General features: G+C 37.6%; 1 protein-coding gene across 1 annotated transcript in view; it reads left to right on the forward strand.

Annotated features, from left to right (window-relative positions):
* The first annotated feature begins 4,477 nt into the window (after positions 1 to 4,477).
* The window catches only part of LOC130710528 (uncharacterized), a 29,464-nt gene continuing 14,620 nt past the window's right edge, over positions 4,478 to 19,321 (forward strand). Inside the window, exons 1-18 of the mRNA XM_057559834.1 lie at positions 4,478 to 4,760; positions 4,895 to 4,988; positions 5,189 to 5,283; positions 5,371 to 5,873; positions 5,962 to 6,178; positions 6,266 to 6,577; positions 7,504 to 7,654; positions 7,834 to 7,971; positions 9,704 to 9,785; positions 11,454 to 11,728; positions 11,838 to 11,951; positions 14,304 to 14,566; positions 14,831 to 15,073; positions 15,156 to 15,311; positions 17,256 to 17,393; positions 17,489 to 17,728; positions 18,016 to 18,143; positions 18,630 to 18,753. Of these exons, the coding sequence (XP_057415817.1) occupies positions 4,581 to 4,760; positions 4,895 to 4,988; positions 5,189 to 5,283; positions 5,371 to 5,873; positions 5,962 to 6,178; positions 6,266 to 6,577; positions 7,504 to 7,654; positions 7,834 to 7,971; positions 9,704 to 9,785; positions 11,454 to 11,728; positions 11,838 to 11,951; positions 14,304 to 14,566; positions 14,831 to 15,073; positions 15,156 to 15,311; positions 17,256 to 17,393; positions 17,489 to 17,728; positions 18,016 to 18,143; positions 18,630 to 18,753 (3,453 nt within the window). The 5' untranslated portion in view covers positions 4,478 to 4,580. The remainder of the gene's footprint in view (positions 4,761 to 4,894; positions 4,989 to 5,188; positions 5,284 to 5,370; positions 5,874 to 5,961; positions 6,179 to 6,265; positions 6,578 to 7,503; positions 7,655 to 7,833; positions 7,972 to 9,703; positions 9,786 to 11,453; positions 11,729 to 11,837; positions 11,952 to 14,303; positions 14,567 to 14,830; positions 15,074 to 15,155; positions 15,312 to 17,255; positions 17,394 to 17,488; positions 17,729 to 18,015; positions 18,144 to 18,629; positions 18,754 to 19,321) is intronic.

The following is a 19,321-nucleotide window of genomic DNA, read 5'->3' on the forward strand; positions in this document are numbered from 1 at the left end:
CGGGAAAATGAAAATTTCGCGATTTCGATTTTTCCTGTGCATTCCTCTGTGAATTATAAGATAAAATTCGGCGACGTAATTCTAGAACTCGAAACAGGCTTCTTGGAATTTAAGCAAATGATTCACTAACGGTGTTAATAGATTTAACCCGAAAAGTTACTTTTTGCAGTTGATGTCGGAAGAGAAAACTTCCTTCCGAAGAAAGGTCTAAAACATCGAAAGAAATGGGTGTATGCGTGTGAAATCTTCGTTTGAAGCTCCAAATAGAAAAGGTCTTCATCTACAGTTTACTTTAAGGTTCTTGAGCTATCAAGGATTCAGTTTCGGCAGACTTCCAAGAATTGAAATTGATCATTCGTACAGTCCAGGGTTTCGTGTCGAAACACTTGTCATGGAAAGGAATAAGAGGAATTCTTATATTCCTCTGAATATTTTTGAATATCGTTTCTACAGTGCTTTAAGAGCATATTAGCCCTTTGCTAACGTATAGTGACTACAATACTATTTTATGTCATTTCCTAAACTTTCTTCTTCATAATACTAATCCAAACATTAAAAACAAGTCAAGTTCCCCTCACGCTTACACAGAATCCTATGCGTGAGTTGGAAATTAATTATTTATTTAATTCTAAAATCCTGGGTCTTACAACAAGCATTATTGCATATATTATCACACTGAAGTATGACTTAGTCCAAGCATTTTTTGGCCATTTGTCCAGGTATGCCCAAGCAGGTTCACTCTTCCTCTTCACCATGTCCATCTTCTTGTTGAAGTCTATCACAGTAGTTGCTCTAGCACAATCCCAGACTGCATTCTTCAATTCTTTGTCTTTCCATTGCTTGTAAAGTTTCTCCACAGATGCATTGCACAAAATCTGTGATCCACTCCTGGCATCACCTCCTGCATTATTGGAATCAAACCCTGCAAGTGTATCAAAACAATGCAAGTAATAAAGTTAAATAAGGATTAGATATCAACCAAATTAGTCCTTCAATGTCACAACTTAAAACCAAAATAGTCCTTATAATATTCGAGAACAGTCAATATAGTCCTCACTAACCTTCTGCATATAAGAAATGAAGTTCCATCCATGTTGTCTGTAATCTCCAAGGTCCTCATGCAAGAGTCTTAGGAACCATAACCAATTATCCTTGTTCTCCACATCCACTATTGCATATGCAATCACAAAGATGTGATTGTTAGCATCTTGTCCAACTGTTGATCGTAGTTGCCCTCTAAAGTAACCCTTAAGAAAGCATCCATCAAGACCTATAAGAGGTCTGCAATCAGCTTTGAACCCTCTCTTGCAAGCAGCAAGGCAAATATAAATCCTCTGAAACTGTGGATTGGAGCCAGTGATGGGAATGGTATCCATTGCAACAGTTGTACCAGGATTTCTCCTTCTAAGTTCCTGAGCATAGTCCCATAATTTAGCATATTGCTCCTTTTCACTACCTTCTACAGCTTTCCTTGCCATTTTTAGTGCTCTGTAAATCTTGGTGTCATCTGTGACACCCAGGGCCGACGAGGGCGGGGAGTGATCGCATGTGCAGTGCGGCACAGACAAGGAGGGGCTCCTGACAGGCTTCTAGGCGGAGAGGCACATGAATGAACCGATCTCGCACCTGAACAAGAGGTATTCTGAGACTGTATAGGTATGAGACTATACTGTTGAGGAGGGCATAAATGATTTGATTGGTACTACTCATAACAACAAGATGCATCTTCTTTTCGGGAGCCTAATTAATAAAAACTCCATGGTTAAGTGTTCTTGCCTTGGAGCAATATTGGGATGGGTGACCTCCTGGGAAGTTTTCCCGGGAAGCGCGTATGTGAGGACAAAGCGCGTTGAAATGACTCGTGTTGTTAGCGTGAGGCCAGTCGTCAGATCGAGATGTTACAACAAGTGCCTTACAAAGGATACTAACCACAACACAGGGGGAAGTTTCGCCGAACTGGGTTAACAACTCTTGTGTTTGTGTCTGTTTGGGTGACCTCCTGGGAAGTTTTACATCATCTAGATGGATGCCATATTCTTCCTTCATAACATCAAATGCTTCATGGTGAGATAATGTTGGCATGATTTCTCAATATGGCTTGAAGTTTCTAAGCAACCCAAGCTGTTTTGGCTTGCTTGTTCCTGAATGTTCTGCAGCAAGTGTGTGTCTCCACAAATGTCTTCACTTGAAAGCACTTTTGTGGCTTGCTCCAAGCACATAAGATCACCCAAGGGCAACTTAGTGACCTGCATACAACCCTGGCCCTGGTGCTATCATTCTTCTCCCATCTCATTTGCCTACCTGCATCAATTGTGTATTCCCTAACTGCAACTTTAAAGGTTGTCAAATCTCAAATTCCATACCAAGCTGCAAAAACACTTTCCCACCCTGTTGTGCCTTGTACTGGGGAAAATACGAGTCCTACTTTCTCTCTCATCACCTGAACTCACAGGACTCATGAGCTCTTCACTGTGATAGCTCATGGCCCCTTCTTCACATGACCATTCAGTTTCTTCCACTTGGTCAGCAGGCTCGTCATGTGCACTGTCTGAATTTGTACTTCCATAAGAAGCGGATTCAGTTTCACTGCTATCCGCATCCTTTCTTCTCTTTCCCTTCCTCTTGTTGTTCACCTTCTTTCTCTTCTTACCCTTACCCTTACCCTTACCCTTGCTTGGCTTGTTCTTACTAACTTTCTTACCCTTGCCCTTCTTAGCTTGTTGTGCAACATTCTCCTCATTCAATATGTCAACTAAAATTGCATCAACATCAGCTGAAAAGTCATGCTTGGAGCCATTCACTTCAACAACAGCCTCCCTCACATGTTATTTATCCACATGAACTTGTTGGACCACAGCCTCCCTCACATGTTCTTGTTGAACCACAGCCTCCCTCACAGGTTCTTGATCCACATCATCTACCACAGCCTCCCTCACAGCCTCTTCCACCACAGCCGCTTCCACCACAACTTCATCAACCACAACCTCTTCCACCACTGCTTCTTCAACACCAACATTTCCAATTCCAACTCCATGGCCAGACAGTAGCTGATCATCATCATGATCAATGACCACATCAAACTCAAGCATTGGTGCTGGTGACAGAACAGTGACTGGTTCAAACTCAGGGTTCTCAAAGTAAATGTAAACATCCCCCAGTAAACTTGGCCAGTGAGATCATGTTAATCACAACACCATCTCCATCAACCTTCTTCAGGTTAAGATCCCCTCCACCATCCCTCCACCATGTATTCTTGAAGCTCTCATAACCATGCTCTCTTGCCATTGCTTCCACAAGGAATGTATTCAAAGTGTCACCATCAATGTCCTCCCAACACACAAACTTCACCATTGTCATATTCCCAGGCTCCAGATTCCTTGTCTACTATGAGTTGTCCACCATGGTGCAAAAGCAAATTCACCCTGGAAGCCATCTGCATTCAACAACAAAATTTTTGTAGAACACTAAATCTGACATATTTGAAGGGTTCCACATTCAAAATTTAGGCATTTACACACTACAACATAATCGACCAAGTAGAAAGGACATATGGCAATTTAACACATCAAAGATATCAACATTCATCTCCCAACCATGTTAACCGACAAAAACCCAAAAACTTTTAGTCACAGCTTAACTAAACATGGAATCTTTTCTTCAAAAACCCTAAACAAGCTTCACAACTACTTCAATCAACCAACAACAAGCTCAAATCATGAAACCTAACTGTAAATTTCAAAACATGCAGATGAAAGGAACGAACTTTACATACCTGAAAGCAAGAGAACAAAACCTCTCTGCCACAAGCTTTCCAACGTCGATCACAACTCCGGTTAACTTCGATTCACAGTGCCGTTGCAATGGAGGAAAAACCTAGGGTTCTTAAGCCGTTCTTCACTCTCATCTCTCTATGTTTTTGGTTGCTGATCTCATGGGTAAGAGGTGAAGAAACACATGGTTTCCAAAAGAAGCTGACAGAGACTGATTTGCCCGACTTTGGCATCCATTAGAGGGTCGACACCTGTCCAGGGACTTGTTTGACAGTGAAGTTTAGGTGAGAATATGAATAAGGAGCCAACTAGGATGCCAACGTGTAAAAACACGTGACATGTGGTGTTTTCCGTCTGAGGGATTAACAAAAAACTGAACCAATGACTAACTTGACCGACGACAACACATTCAAGGATGAAAAATGCCCATTTTCAAGGTTTGAGGACCACTCCGTCATAAGTGAACACATTCAAGGACCATAATGACTGTTTACTCCACTTTTAATCCAACGGAACTTAAGAATTACTTACTTTCACATTCACACTTGAAATTCGTGTTTTTCAGTTGAAAATATTTGGTAACGTGGTGTGAACTCAAAACCAAACACAAACTAATGAACTTGCTTTGACTTCAGTTTTAGTTTTTAGTGAACAAAACCAAAAACAGTGCAGTGGATTGTTGTCATCTGCGGGGATATAAAACAAGGCGCGAAGAATTGCCATTTGACGTTAGGTGGGGCACGCAGTTGAGGGTTTAGCAACCGAAACATTAGGGTTTTACCTCCACCCTCCCAGCAGCATCTGAGAACAATGAGTTCAATGTCCGAAGCAGGTTCCATGGCTTCTGTGGTCGCTTCGCTATCGAAAAGCTTCAGTCAAGTGCCACCTTCAGCTGTTCCGGCGATGCTGGATTGCATCATCTTGACCACTGGTTTGTCTCCTCGCTCGCTCTTCGATTCGCTTCTCCATGATTTCCCTCGTCTTCTCAAGGTACCACTCTTCTTCTTCTTACTCTATCAATTCCTCTATGCGCTTCTCACAATCTATCTAAATGATTTTTGGTTTGATTTTGATTTTAAGCCTTGTCAATTTACTGATTTGGTTATATTTGTTGATTGTGATAGGATATTATCACGGAAGATAAGAATTTGGATTCTGATCACCGTCTCCATCTTGTGTCGCTGGTGGGCGCATTTTGTCACCTCCTGAAGAAAATAGGTGAGCTACTTACCCTCTTGTTTTCAGCATTGTAATTGAAGGCTTTTGGTAAACTACATGGCCTTTCTCCATTCTGCATTTGGAAATGCAGCATTTCTGTGTACAAACTATAATGCTATGCTGAAATGGAGCATTAGTCGTCGCAATACATTGCCTTTCATTTTCTTCTTGGTGCCCACATCTAGTTTATTTATTTGCAGGGGCTGATTGTGATGCGGCAGTATCTTTTGTGCGGAGATGTTTTCTTCCTTTAGCTAAGGCGCTGCAGCCAAATCAGCATGACTTGCTGAATCAGGTATAATACTTTGTTAAATAGTTAGGAAACCTTGTTTTATAGGGAGAGCTTTTTATTGTCTAACATTTTTACCATCTGATATGCCAGATCGTAGAATCGTTCATGAGCGTTGTGATTGAAACTTGCACCTGGGAAGTTCTTGAAGCAACTTTAGTGCCGGTTTTTTTAAGGTCACTTGGCCTTTCCATGGGTATGGTACATAATGGCAATTTTGATTTTTATGAATGGAGTGACAAATCATCTCACCAGGATTTGAATGATGCAACGGACAAGGAACTCTTGCTGTCTTCATCAAATTGTTTCAAATTGGCAACATCGTGCAATGTTTTGTCTGTAATTATGGAAACCACCCTTCAGTTTCTGCAATCAGACACAATATCTAAATCAGCAGAAAGAAAATGGTGTATTGCAGATAAGTTTGTTAAAGTCTTGACTTGGGATTTGTGTAATATGACTGAACGGATGCTTTTACATAGTCCAGAGCACAGGTCTTGTGCAGTTGGCTTTCTTCTTCCTATCATTCTCAAAGCATTCCCTGCCAATTGCTTATTTGAAATCTTGATTCGTGGGCAGAAACACGGTTTTTCTCGGTAGAATCCGTTGAATGAATTATTATTCATCTGATTTATACACATTCTTTATCTGAATGAACTCATATTGTATCTTGTTGATTTCCAGGGAGTATTTCTTGATCAAAATGTGGAACTGCTGCAGAACATTATTTTCAATGGGACCTTTGGAGAGAAGAGAGGGATATAATATACTCTCTTTGTATTTCTCTTTTTCTTGGTCTACAGATGAATATCAAGATGCTAATAGTGATACTATCATTAAAACTGAAGAATTTGACATAAGAGCAGAAAAAGAGTTCTGGGATGAAATAAAGATGGGGCTGGTACTTGAGCTCTTTATATAGTTTTGTGTTATATTGTGTAATTTGTTGTTGTGTTGCTTACTCAAGAATCAAACTGAATCTGGTCAGGTTGACAAGGAGAATTCAGTGAGAAAGCAAAGTTTACATATATTGAAGATTGCTCTGAATATACAAGATGGAACTAATTCTGTCTCCCACATTTCAAAAAGGAATACTGATGGAATGCACTCAGTACCTCATTGTGTGACAAAAAGGGAAATATGGGCTGACAAGGAAGCCAAGTCACTTGGCGTTGGGAAGCTTTCAACGTCAGATGACCAGATTTTTAACAGCCAGCAATATTGGGATGCATTTGTGCTTTTATATGAAATGCTTGAAGAATATGGTACTCATTTAGTTGAAGCAGCTTGGAATCATCAGGTGCGTAATAAGTGGTTAACATTGCTATCTTATGTATCCTTGAGCTTTTTTAAAGTTATAGGAATTGGGTAGAAAAGGAATAAAAGAGAGAACAAACCCTGTGTAATAGAATATACTATTGATAATTGATATATTTTGTGTAATAATGTGTTAAAAAGTTCAATGGGCTAGCTTCTATGTATACTAATACAAGATTCCCCATTCTAATTAAATAACGAAACAAATAATGAAATACCAGACCACTTCTAAGAGAATATCTGAGGTGTTTTAAGATACAATAATGGTATTATGGGATACTTTTCTATGTTGTAACAACCATCCAAACCTTGCTGTAAATTGATAGTTTTAGATTGATAAAAGATGGGAGGAAGGCTTGTTATTTAGGAATATGTTGGGAACTGCGAAATGAAGGAGAACAAAGAGGTAGCAAGTTGTAAAACATCCTTACCTGAATTGTTGTCTGCTATTTTTGTCTCATGCTTGAAATATTAATTTCTTTTTATACATAGAAGAGGTGATAGTGCAAATATGTTTTTCGATATTGAGAGATATGTGTTAGGTGTGTCTAGCTTAGAAATATCTGCACTGTTTTTTACAATTTATATGGTTGATTTAATTGATAAACCTTTTTAAATTGCAGAAAATTTAGTGTATTTTGGATACAAAGTTGTCACAACGTTGTTGTTTCTAGGGCATTTTATTTTGAAGCTTCTGCATCAAATAAATCCTAGTGCTCTTTTCTTTTTTGGAGTCTGTTTTGACATGTATACATTCTGTGTACATAGGTTTCACCTCTTGCCAGATACTTTTAATGTATATTTCCCCCTTAAAAATCTTATTTCTGTCGGACTTGATGTTTTGGTTTCTTGGTTTTGTGCTTCCCACAACCAATGCATCTAACATGCTGAAATAATTGTTTCATACAGGTCTCTTTGTTGCTTCAGTTCTCTAAGTCATATCTCAGTGTTGGAAACATCATGCATAAAGTTCAACTAGATCAATTTGAAATATATGGTGATACTTTTGATTGGTTATCTATTTTGTGGGAACGAGGCCTTCATCATGACAACCCTCAAGGTTAGTGTGGTCCTCCCTAATTATGACCAAGTGAGGAATAATTGATATATTTGATAGTAAAGCTTTGAAGTTAGAATACAATTACAGTTACCGAAATTCTGTAGTTTGTCATGTATGAAATTAATCCTTTCATCCTTTCTCATCCTTTTCCTTCTATGGTGTTTCCTAAATAAATGCAGTAAGGTGCCTGATCATGCAGTCTTTTCTTGATATTCATTCGGAGAATTGTGGGAACTACATAAAATTGGTGCCTGAAACTTTTGTCATTGGTCCATTTATTCAAGGGATGAATGACCCAATACACCACAAAGAGTTTGGTAAGTGCTTCTCTCCTTTGACCCTTTTTAAAGTCATTGAGATTTTGCCCTTTCCTTGTATATACAAATTTGGTTCTATTTGATTGTCTATTTATGTAGATTACAAATCAACTGCAATCACCTTATTTAATGTCTAAAATCAAGGGATTCCATTTTTATATTGATATAAATATAAATTCAATGGCTGAGAGCTAATTTCTCAAGCACCCCGTTCAACCAAATTAGGTTCTCTAGTGTGTTATAAGAGCCCATGTTCAATGGGTTTGAGAAAAAGAAAATGCTAGCCATCACTAGTAGTCCTGTCGATCAGCCACCATCTGGGCCTCGGCCCTAGTATCGGCGCCAAGTTTTGGTTTTTGAGCTTCATTGTTGTGTCTTCACTCCGTCTGCTATCTTCAGCAGCTGGTGTTTTTCCTGGCTAGTCTGCTGCTTTTTGACAAGACCACCAGCAAAAGAACCTCGTTTTAAGCGGCCCATCCCTAGAGGTTGAAGACCTAGATGTAGGGGCAGTAGCTTTCTTACCTTGTTTGCTGCGTAGTATATGTTAAGGGCTCACAAAAACACCAGACATATTGGCAACATCTTCCCAAGTTAAGTTTTCACCATAAAAAACCAAGTAATTTTCAGCATTTTCACCCTCTCCACCCATTTCTCTGACCAGTCATTCATTTCTATGATCAATGCTATCTAGGAGAATGGGGTCAATGACATCACAGGAAATCAAACTGTTCTTTAATAATATTGTGTGCTTATTTGGGGTAACCTGATGCCTTGGAAGAGCAAGAAGCAAAATGGTGTCACTCGATCAAGTGCAGAGGTAGAGTATCGAGCTATGGCCCTTCTAATTGTGAACTCATATGGTTGAAATCAGGGTTGTTAATGGCGGATAGCGTAGCATAGCGGCAAACCCAAAAAACGCTATTTCGAGCGCTATTGCGGCAAATAGCGGTGAACCCCTAGGGCGCTACGCTATAGCGCTATTGCGCCGCTATAGCGCTATTAACAAGCCTGGTGGAAATAGCATCCCACTGAGTCAAGGTATTGTAGTAAAGGGTCTATGAGCTTTATTTGTGATAATCAGCCAGCCTTACACTGCCTTCAATCCTATCTTCCCTAAATGGACTAAACACAGAGATTGACTGCTATATTACATGTGAGTGCTTTTTCTAGAGAAATTGTTACATTATTTGTGAATTCTAATATCTAGCTGGCAGATATTCTTACTAAGTCACTTCGAGGCCAAAGGATAACATATTTTTTATAAGCTTGATTCGTATGACAAATATGCACGAACTTTGAGGGGGAAAGTTGAGAATTCCCCCTTTCCTTGTATATACAGATTTAATTGTGTATTTATGTAGATTAGCAATCAGATGTAATTATCTTATTTACACCCTAAAATTAAGGGATTCCATTTTTTGTATTAATATAACTATAATTTAATTGTTGAGACTTGAGAGCTAATCTCTCACGCATTTCTTTCGCCAGTCAAGTGAATTTCTTTTTATTCTCGTTTGAATTTATGGTAAGTTGTCCCCCCTCTAATGTACTTACACAATGATTTAATATTACATGGATTGTTACTTTCTCCAACTCTAGTGTTCCATTTGTTCACGTTCAAAAAAAAGTGTTCCATTTGTTCACTAATAAAATATGTCTCCTTCATCTCCTTATGCTACTTGAAAAATATTATATTCTACTTAATACTGTCATGATTGACTTTCCATTTTAGGTGTGAATGGGGTTTATATGTCACACGTGATTGAAGGTGCAGCCCAGTTTATGCGGCATTACGTTGGGTTTCTAGCTCCAAGGTATGTTTAAAATTAGAAAATTATATACATTATAATTTGGGTGGAGTTATCTACAGCAAAAATATATAGTTGATTTTAAAAATATGATAAATAAGAAATTTCTGTTAAATGTCTCAAATTTTAATTTTAAGAGAATATTTTTTTGAAAAATTTAAATCTGAATAAAAAATTATATATTAATTCACAAAATCAAAATAAAAAATCAAAATATATTTGAAAAATATTATTAATTATTATACTTATTTGAAAAATAATATTAATTTATTTTTTCAACCCTCTAAATTTGAATATAAGCAGTGTATTTCAACTATGGTCAATGTCACCTGTCACCTCATCGTAAGTCATAAGCTGTGCTCATAAGTCTACCCAAACGCTTGCATAAGCGCTTATGCTATAAGATAAACTCATTTTTTTCCAAACGCATCCTAAATGTATTAGTCATGGTTTGTTATTTTCTGATTGTTTGAAGAAATGACTGAAGCATCCATTTTTAGATACCCTGGTGTTCTACTTACTGATTTTAGTTGGTTATGCCTTAGTGCTGATGGAATAGATTTCTTTTGGGAAGGAAAATGGGGTGCCTGTAAAGGTTATGGCAGCAGAAGAAGAGTTCTATCAGGTTTAAAATATATGCATTTCCATATTGGTCAGATAAATAAAGCTTCAATGGGAAGGAATAGATTTCTTGAGTTCTGATTTTAGTTGTTATGCCTTAGTGCTGATGGAATAAATTTCTTTTGGGAAGGAAAATGGGTGCCTGTAAAGGTTATGGCAGCAGGAGAAGCGTTCTATCAGGTTTAAAATATATACATTTCCGTATTGGTCTGATAAATAGAGCTTCAGTTTTGATTTCACTTTAGGTATTTACTTGAGCATAATTTCCTAGAGATGCATTTGGTCTTTGGCTATGTTGGGACATGCTGCATTTCTTTTGATCTTGATCTTTATTTGCTTTTTTTTTTGATAGGAAAATGTTAGTTGTTAGTATTGTTAGTAAATTAGTCCTCCTCAGGGTTCGAACCCTGGACCATTCACCCTTCACCCTCCCAATCCCTTATGTCCCATAGCTCATACCACTTAGCTAATCTTCGGATCTTTATTTGCTTGATATAGTTTTGATTTGGATTTTAGATTTTCGGTGTTGCACAAATTCAAATTATTTTGAACCCTATGATCTGGAATCTTTTCGACATAATCTCAATAATAATATGGTGAATGTCATGCTTCCTGCTTAGTCTTTCTCAAGTATTTTGGAGCAAAATGTTGTTGCTGAGTTCTCGTGCATTTGGCTTGAGTGTAACGTAAGAGTTATCAGCCAGAGACCCTTAAATGCACAGTTCTTTGGTATGTTAGGGGTTTTCTTCATCATATGTTTAAAGGGATAGAAGAAATTGAAACCTTTAAATTTAGTTTTTCTCTCTCTGTTCTTTTTCTAGGTTTTAACTTTATAGTTGCTTCAGGAGGACTGTGATTCTCATGCTCTCTCTCTCTCTCCACAAATTTTTCTTTTATTGAAAAGTCATGGCATGCAAGCTTGTTTGTCTATACTTTGATAGTAATGCTACCAATTATCCTGTCTTATGCTTATCCTTTATTTGTCCAAACATGTAAATATGTAATGAAAATACTTTGGCTTTACCTTTCTTATTCTGTGAAAATTAATTACAGGAAACGCTTTGCATTTTTATGTAATTTAGCATCTACTGCTAAACATCAACCTTTTGGACGAGCTGGACTTATGGGCCTTGCTGAATGCATTGCTTCAGCTGCCTCTGGCATAGGAATACTTATCCATGCCAGGACAGAGTCATACAAAGGCACGTCACTTGTGGATTATGTTTCTGGATTTGAAAATGAGGCTGATAAAAAAGAATTACTGGATATCTTTAGATATGTTGTCGGGAGAAGCAAGCAACATTTTAATCCCAGTTACCGACTTCAAGGTTTTTAATTTAGTCTGCTTGTATTGTCTGATTTTTAATATTATTTGATTTTCATCAATTTAGGAGTCATAGAACTATAACTCAACTTACATGATGATTATGTTGACAGTTTGTCGAAAAATTCTGGAGGCTGCTGTTTCCGTGGTGTGTACGTTTGATATTCCTCTTGAAACTCTTATGCTTTTCATTTCAGCATTGCCACGGGAATTCACAGATTATGGTGGTAAGTGAAATATCTAATATCTAGTGTTACCTATCAGTTTGTTAAGGTCCTACCGAGATACGGTTAAATAAGTCCTTTTAAAAGGTAGATCAATCATCACCCCTAAGCTAGCTTTAAGGGTAGAGTTTGACTTTGACCCAAATTCTAAGATGGTGTTAGGAGGACCTATCCTAGATCTTTTTATTGGGCGTCATTCAATGTACCACCTGCAAATGTCTAATCCTGCAAGCTTCACGCTCCAGATGTACAACCTTGTCTTGAGAGGTTTATGTTAAGGTTCCATATGGATTAGAGATATGGCCAAATGAGTCCTGATAAAGGGTAGAGCAATCCGCACGCTTGAGCTAGCTGTTGGGTAGAGTTAAAGCGAGTTCCAAATTCTAGGACAGTCTAACCTTAGTCATGAACTTATTTCTCTACTCTATTTTGAAAGCAGAAGAAAGAAATAATGCTAAACACTAGTTTCCTCTTAATTGCTTGCGAGAGAAAAACAAATGAACCCACAAATTCGTCAATCTTCATAATATTCAGATATACTGATCAAATGAAGCTGGAAGAGAGAAATATCAAATACTAACCATTTCCTATCCCGAGATACCAACTGAATATCTTTAAATAATCTACTTCTAGCGGAAATTGTCTGGTTAAACTTTGATGTTTATGTCTATGCTTTCAAGGTCCTTTATATTGGTTATCTTCTCTAATAGGGACGCCATATATATAAATATCAGAAATCAAGCATTAACCCAATGAGGTGCATATGGATAATAAAAGATGTTGAATGGATGCACCATCACAATACTGAATCATACCACTGCATATGGGGGTCCATGTTCTCGTCTCTTAGGGCAATGAATGTATTCTCATGATTCAGCTGTCTGGTAATAGAAACTGAACAGTCTCGAGAAAGTGGGAAAAGTATAGGACTCAGATAAAAGGAGAGAAAAACACTCAGATTATCTTTAATTGTGTATTAGCTGATCTGAACGAGTCTGGATAATATACCATTATACATATTTATAGAGTCAAATCTGTTGAGCTGATAAGGTCTGTTACAATACCCAGCAACTGTAATAGATTTCAGTTACTGAATTATGTAAGTGATAAACAAACTTCTAACTGAATTATGTTTCTGTTACTAAAAGCTAATTTCTAATAGCAGAACTAACCGTATAACTGAACTGGCAAGTTAGACTTACAAGTTAGCTAGTAAGCCAAAGCTAACTACGAGTTGCACTCTGTCATCTGGCATTCACACTAACAAGTTCAGATTGTTAGAAATCCTAAAGAACCACACACCATAAAACCTTAGGCTTAAGGCAATGGGTAGGTGTGTTCTTTATTATATATACACTTGTACACTAGCTAATCTAGGCAATGTGGGACTTCTTTGAGTCTCCACTTGGTATTCTCTAATACTCCCCCTTCAAGTGGGACTCCATTTTTCTTCTTCTTCTTGCCTGGGCTTGTACTCGTTCGTCCGAGTCTCAGAGGCCTTACGGCTTGCTTTGTCTGGCCTTACTCCAGCGAGGAACTTCGGTGGTCGTCAGACTTGTGCTCCTTCGTCTGAGTCTCAGAGGCCTTACGGCTTGCGTTGTCTCGGGCTTGAGCTCACCGGAACGTCATTAGGTGTTAGACTTCTGTTCTTGAGTCTCAGAGGCCTTGTACTGTATATACATCTTTCGTTTTTTCTCTGTTTTTAAAACTTTTTTTTCGTTTTTTTAACATTTTTTGACCATTTTTTTTCAGCTTTGTTTTTTTTGGAAGCGGGACTTGGATCAGTCCTGCTCTGATACCTTGTTAGAAATCCTATAGAACCACACACCACAAAACCTTAGGCTTAAGGCAATGGGTTTGTGTGTTCTTTATTATATATACACTTGTACACTAACTAATCTAGGCAATGTGGGACTTCTTTGAGTCTCCACTTGGTATTCTCTAATACAGATGTATTAGGTTTTTCTCTTTATATTTGAATGCCAAAGTTAGACAGGGTTTTATGGAATTAAAGTAATTCAAGCACACTAAGCCACTAGGGAGCTCAGATTAATTATCTGACCAGAATTGAACCAAGTTTCTCTTGTTGGATATCGACTAAATTCCTTCCTGAAATTGTTCCTCGTTCCTGAATCCTGATATTAGTGTCGAAGTTTGGAAGTTTGGACTTGTGTAGGATATTTCTACTAAAAATTTGACTGCAGATTGATGTTTCAGCAATGACTTCTCTCCATTGATCATTCTTCATGTTTGTGAATCTGACCATTTTTTGGTCAATGAACTAGACAATAAAATCTGATGAGATCTGATTTTCAGCTGCTAAATTTTGAGTTTTTGCTATCCTCTTCCCCCCAGGTCAGTTAAGGTTGACTTTGCAAAGTTGGCTTTTGGGTTGTAGCTACACGGATTTCTGTACCACTTGCTGTACTAATGAAATGAAGCTCTGGAAGAGTCTTTATGACTTCCCAGAGAGCTTTGTCAGTGGTCATCTTTCCATTGATATTTCTTTTAACTATGGTGATGATGACTTGAGTGCATGGGAGTTTGAAGCGAATAGATGGGCTAGAGTTCTTTTCCTGGCAGTCAAGGAGGAACATTTGCTGGAACCCATTTTAATGGTTTGCATTTTCCTACTTCCTTTTTTATTGCTATAACTACTTATTAATCCCCTTTGAATATTGTGCAATTAACATAATCTAGGAAAAAGGAAAAATCACCATTGATGGCCTGGGCTCTGTATCTGTTTTCTATTCATTAATACGATAATTTTAGGATTTGGAAAATTGCAATTGGCTCTGGTTCCTGCATTCGTTATCCCTGATTCCCTGTATAAATTCTCTGTTGCGAACACTTACAATGACAATGGGTATCTGTTATTGCAGTTCATTCAAGACATTGGTTCTAATATCTTTAAACAGAACGACGATACAAAATACATAGCAGTCAAATTCTTGATTCTTGCCTCGAGCTTCGTTCTGGAGCTTCGCAGAACAAAGGAAAGAGTGATTGAATGTGGTAATAAAGTCAGAAAAAACTTGGGGAGTGCCTTCCCTGGTGTAGTTGATGACCTGAGTTTTATAGATGACGTTTCTGAGAAGCTTATTGACAAATTTCTTTATTTATTGGTATCATCTCTTATACTTTTTTCTGTTATAGTGTGGCGAGCTGTTTACATCTCTGTGATTCTTAAATGTTATTAAAATGTAGGATGATCTGGTTCAGTTTGCAAACCAGTCTTGTTCTGTTTTCTGGGCTGGTGTTGTTGCAGAGGACACTTCACTACCTGGTGCAGTGAAAGGAAAACTCGGAGGTCCTAGTCAAAGGAGGTTGTCAATTTCTGCCACCACTACTGTATTGCAGGCGGTAGGTACTTTCTGCACTTTTAGTATCATTGGCTGTTTGGCTATTCTACAGAGATAGTAGAAAACCATTTATTGGAAGTGGTACCATTGTTCCTTGAATATTTTTATCTTAAATGGTGAATTGTAGTGATACTCTTATAGTAAAGTTACCTAAGATTCTGTTGAATAAGGAGAAACCGAGAGACAACATTGGACTGAATCCGTGTGTTTCAACTACGCAACAAAGTCTGTTATATATAATAGGTGCAATAAATGTACAATATCATTGTTACCCTATTTACAATGATTACGCTACCTATTTTCAATTAATATAAGATATCCTACTTATTTACAAGATGTCTTACAGATCCATTCATTCATTTTGTCAATCTTTGAAATTTCTTTCTTGCGAGCTTCAACATTTTACTTTATTCACCAATGCAATCTCTTTAATGGAAGTCCTTCAATAGTTTGGGCACTGTAGCAATTTCTATAGATAGTTCTGTTGGGGACAAGGGGAGATTGAAAGCTGGGGACATGCAACAATGAACCAAGAATAAAGCACAAAGAGCAAACTTGGCACCACATATTCACCAAAACCTATCCAAAACCTTTAGGTTTTGGGAATGTGGCTCCGTTCTCTTACATGATCTTTACCTAACACATTATTAACCAGTGTGAGACTTCAAACTGATTTGTGTTCTCTACATTTTCCCCCACAAGTGCGAGTCACGATCACATTAATATGCTTCCTATTAGGCCGCTAACAACTTTTTCGAGTGCAAATAGGTCAGCAGAGTTCTGAGAGTTAAGAGCTCTACCAAAAACGGGGAAGTTCAAAGCCTATATACTAACCATCGCCTCCAAGATCTCATCAGTCAAACGATTGGCTATGATATCACTTGTTGAAGACATGTGGAGCCTGAGAGTAAGGGAACCTGCGACAATGGGCCAACAGCCAAGTAAAAATCACAGAGGGCGAACTTGCACCATTTCTTCACCTCAAACTTAAGTTGGCCTGCTCTCTTATATTATATCTATGAAACCCATTATTAATGTGAGGCTTCGAACTCACACTTAAAGTTGTTGAGGAATCAGCCTAGTAAAAGCTAAGCTGATAAGTGTAGGACCAAGAATGTTTTTTCAATAATTTTAACGAACCCCTTCTTGTGAGGCTTGGAATGCGAACAAAATACAAACCTTGAACTATCTTGTGTTGAACAAAATTTAATTAAGGTAATTGTGTTGTGAGGATCAAATTCATGGTAGTTCAGTCAAGTAGGCTGTTATCCATTTAATCAAAACTTCAAAAGGTCTAAGCTTAGCTAGTAGGAGAAACCTAACGAGTTGGTCTCTATCTGGAATAGAGAGAAAAATTTAGGTCAAGATTCCATGCTGGAGTTCTCCTTTAAACTTGCAGGGATTGTTACTATTGGAATTTTGTTTTTCCTTTATAGAATACGCATCATTGATGCCTGAAAGGATGTAATGATGTCGAATCCATGTACTGCCATATTATTATCAAGACCTATATATATATATATATATGTTTGATCCTATTCTATTTCTTTTTGTTTTCAAATGGCTGATTTTTTATTTTTTGCTCAAAGCATGAATTTTTTTACAAGTTAACTTTGTCATTTGTCACTGTTATGAACCAACTGTCCCAAAGGTTTACATGAGAGACCTTTAGGCTTGAAGTGTGGACAATGCACAAGACCACTTGGCCATAGAGTAATGGGGCCAACAAGGAAATGATCGAACTTCAGACCACTTGATGATTGAGGATTTGATACCATGCCATGAATTAACTTCCCCAAAAACTTAAGCTGTTGGGTGAAAACACATAAGTGGTTTTATATTATAGTTGTTAATAAACCTGTTCTCCTCATTTTCCATATTTACTTAGATTAAGTCTCTCCATTTTCTTGCAACTTGTCTGATTTTCCTTCGTTTCCTTAAGCAGAAGATGTCAGTTAAGGTGATATCATTATTCTTGTCATGGTGTACACAAATTAAAAGAGATGCTCCCCTTAACTCTGCTTTCACTCTTATGTGGCAATTCTTCTGGAGGACTACTAGATCTCCACCTTCTTGCTCAGAGGTACCTGCCATATTAGATGAATTGTCTGCTATATAAATTTGTATTCTGTCACAATTGACGTGTGATGATGGATTTCTTATGTATGTTTAATGCAGACACAAGCAGAAGTTTGTCTTGCGGCATATGAAACGTTGGTCTCTGTTCTTAAAGTTCTAACTTCCACATACTTTCCCCAAAATTTTCATCTCATTGAGGAGAATGAGCATTTGTTTTCAGAGACAGAAGGAAGGCCTCAGTTAGATTACATGTGCACATCTTTTATTCAGAATATCAATGATCTTCTTGGAGCAGGAATTTTGGCAAGATCTCGAAAGGCTGTTTTGTTGGATATAAAGGTGCTAATTTCTCTTTCTTTGTCCAGAGGCACATACCTTCATTGCTGTATTGTCTGATTTTTGGATTGTGATAATCTGCGTTTGTACTTGGCATATTCATTTCCTATTTTTTCCACTAATTTAATTGTTTGTGTCGGTCCTTACCCGTGTCCTGGCATATAATTTCCAATCAATCTGTTCCAATTAATGGTCATAAAGCTTCAAAATTTAACTAATGTTATGCTTACTCTAATCATAGGATGTTAAGTGATAAATTGAAAGATTAACTGATTTATTACTGAATGCAGTGGGTGTGCTTGGAATCTTTGTTGTCAATTCCTTCTTATGCTCTCAAGAATGGGTTTCATTTGGAGGAAAACCACACTTTCTTCTTAGATGGCACTCTGAGATACATTTTTGGTGATCTTGTTGAGAGGTAAGTAACATGATGATCTATATGCAATTATGCATCTGTGTTGTGGGTGCACATGCACGATTTGTGGGATTTGTGCTGTTGCTGTTGTGGTTATCTAGGGGTGAAACTAGGTGAATATTCACAGTTTGTCTCAACACATCATGTTTGATCTGTTCATGTTTTGGTATATCTTCCCTCTTGCCCTGGTTTTGGTCTTATTCGTGAAGCTTACTGTTAGTAATATAGTATAAAACCATCAATGTGTCTCTTGTCCATCGAATTTAAGCTTTTGGGATAGTTGGTTCATGACATGGTATTGGAGCCTCTATGACCTAGTGGTCTAGAGTTCGATCCTTGTTGAAAAAGTTAAAATTGGGCCTATCCATTGTCCACGTAGGGGACGCATTAGAAATATAATATAAAACATTCATGTGTTCTTTACCCAATGACTTGAGCTTTTGGGATAGTTGGTTAATGACACTTTGCTTACTGAAATGTGTTTTGCAGCCTTGAAAATGCTGGAGAAAGTTCTGTTTTACCCATACTAAGATCACTCCGGTTGTTATTTGAGCTAGTTGCCAAAGTGACATCAACTGCAATTGTTTCCTGCTGTCATTTGATAGACTCACAGGTTTACTTCGTAGCTGGCTATTTAGTTTGTGTACCTTATGTTCAAATAAAAGTGTTGCCTTTAATTGAATAAATTTTCAGTGCACATGTTTCCATGAGACAAACTTGGAGTTCTGTCTATGCTGATTACCCCCAAGACTGATAAGCTAGCCTGTTTTTGGTTTTGTTAATTTGCCTGGGATCAATTATATGGCACTAGGTGCTTAGATAATGTGTGTTTGGATACAAGTTGCAGATGACTAAAAGTGCTTTAAACCCAACACAATTACCAAGTTCCTTTTACATTTTCTCTCTAAAGTCTAAATTCGTGTGAATGTGCTTTTACTTCGAAGTAAACGGGTTTCCAGACATAACAGCTATCTATCAAGAGTGAAGGTTTTCTTACAGTTGTCTATACCAGTTGAAGCATGTGTGCTGTCATTTTTATTGGAATAGCATTGTCATTGAGATTGCACTGTGCTCATTGATTGGGATCACAAACTAGAACCTAAAAATCTCCTGATACTGAGGAGTTGATTTACATTATATATATTATATATATTTATGCTAAAAACTACCTGCCTAGAACA

Source organism: Lotus japonicus, chromosome 4 (assembly GCF_012489685.1).
Source record: "Lotus japonicus ecotype B-129 chromosome 4, LjGifu_v1.2".
In the NCBI taxonomy this organism is placed as follows: domain Eukaryota; kingdom Viridiplantae; phylum Streptophyta; class Magnoliopsida; order Fabales; family Fabaceae; genus Lotus; species Lotus japonicus.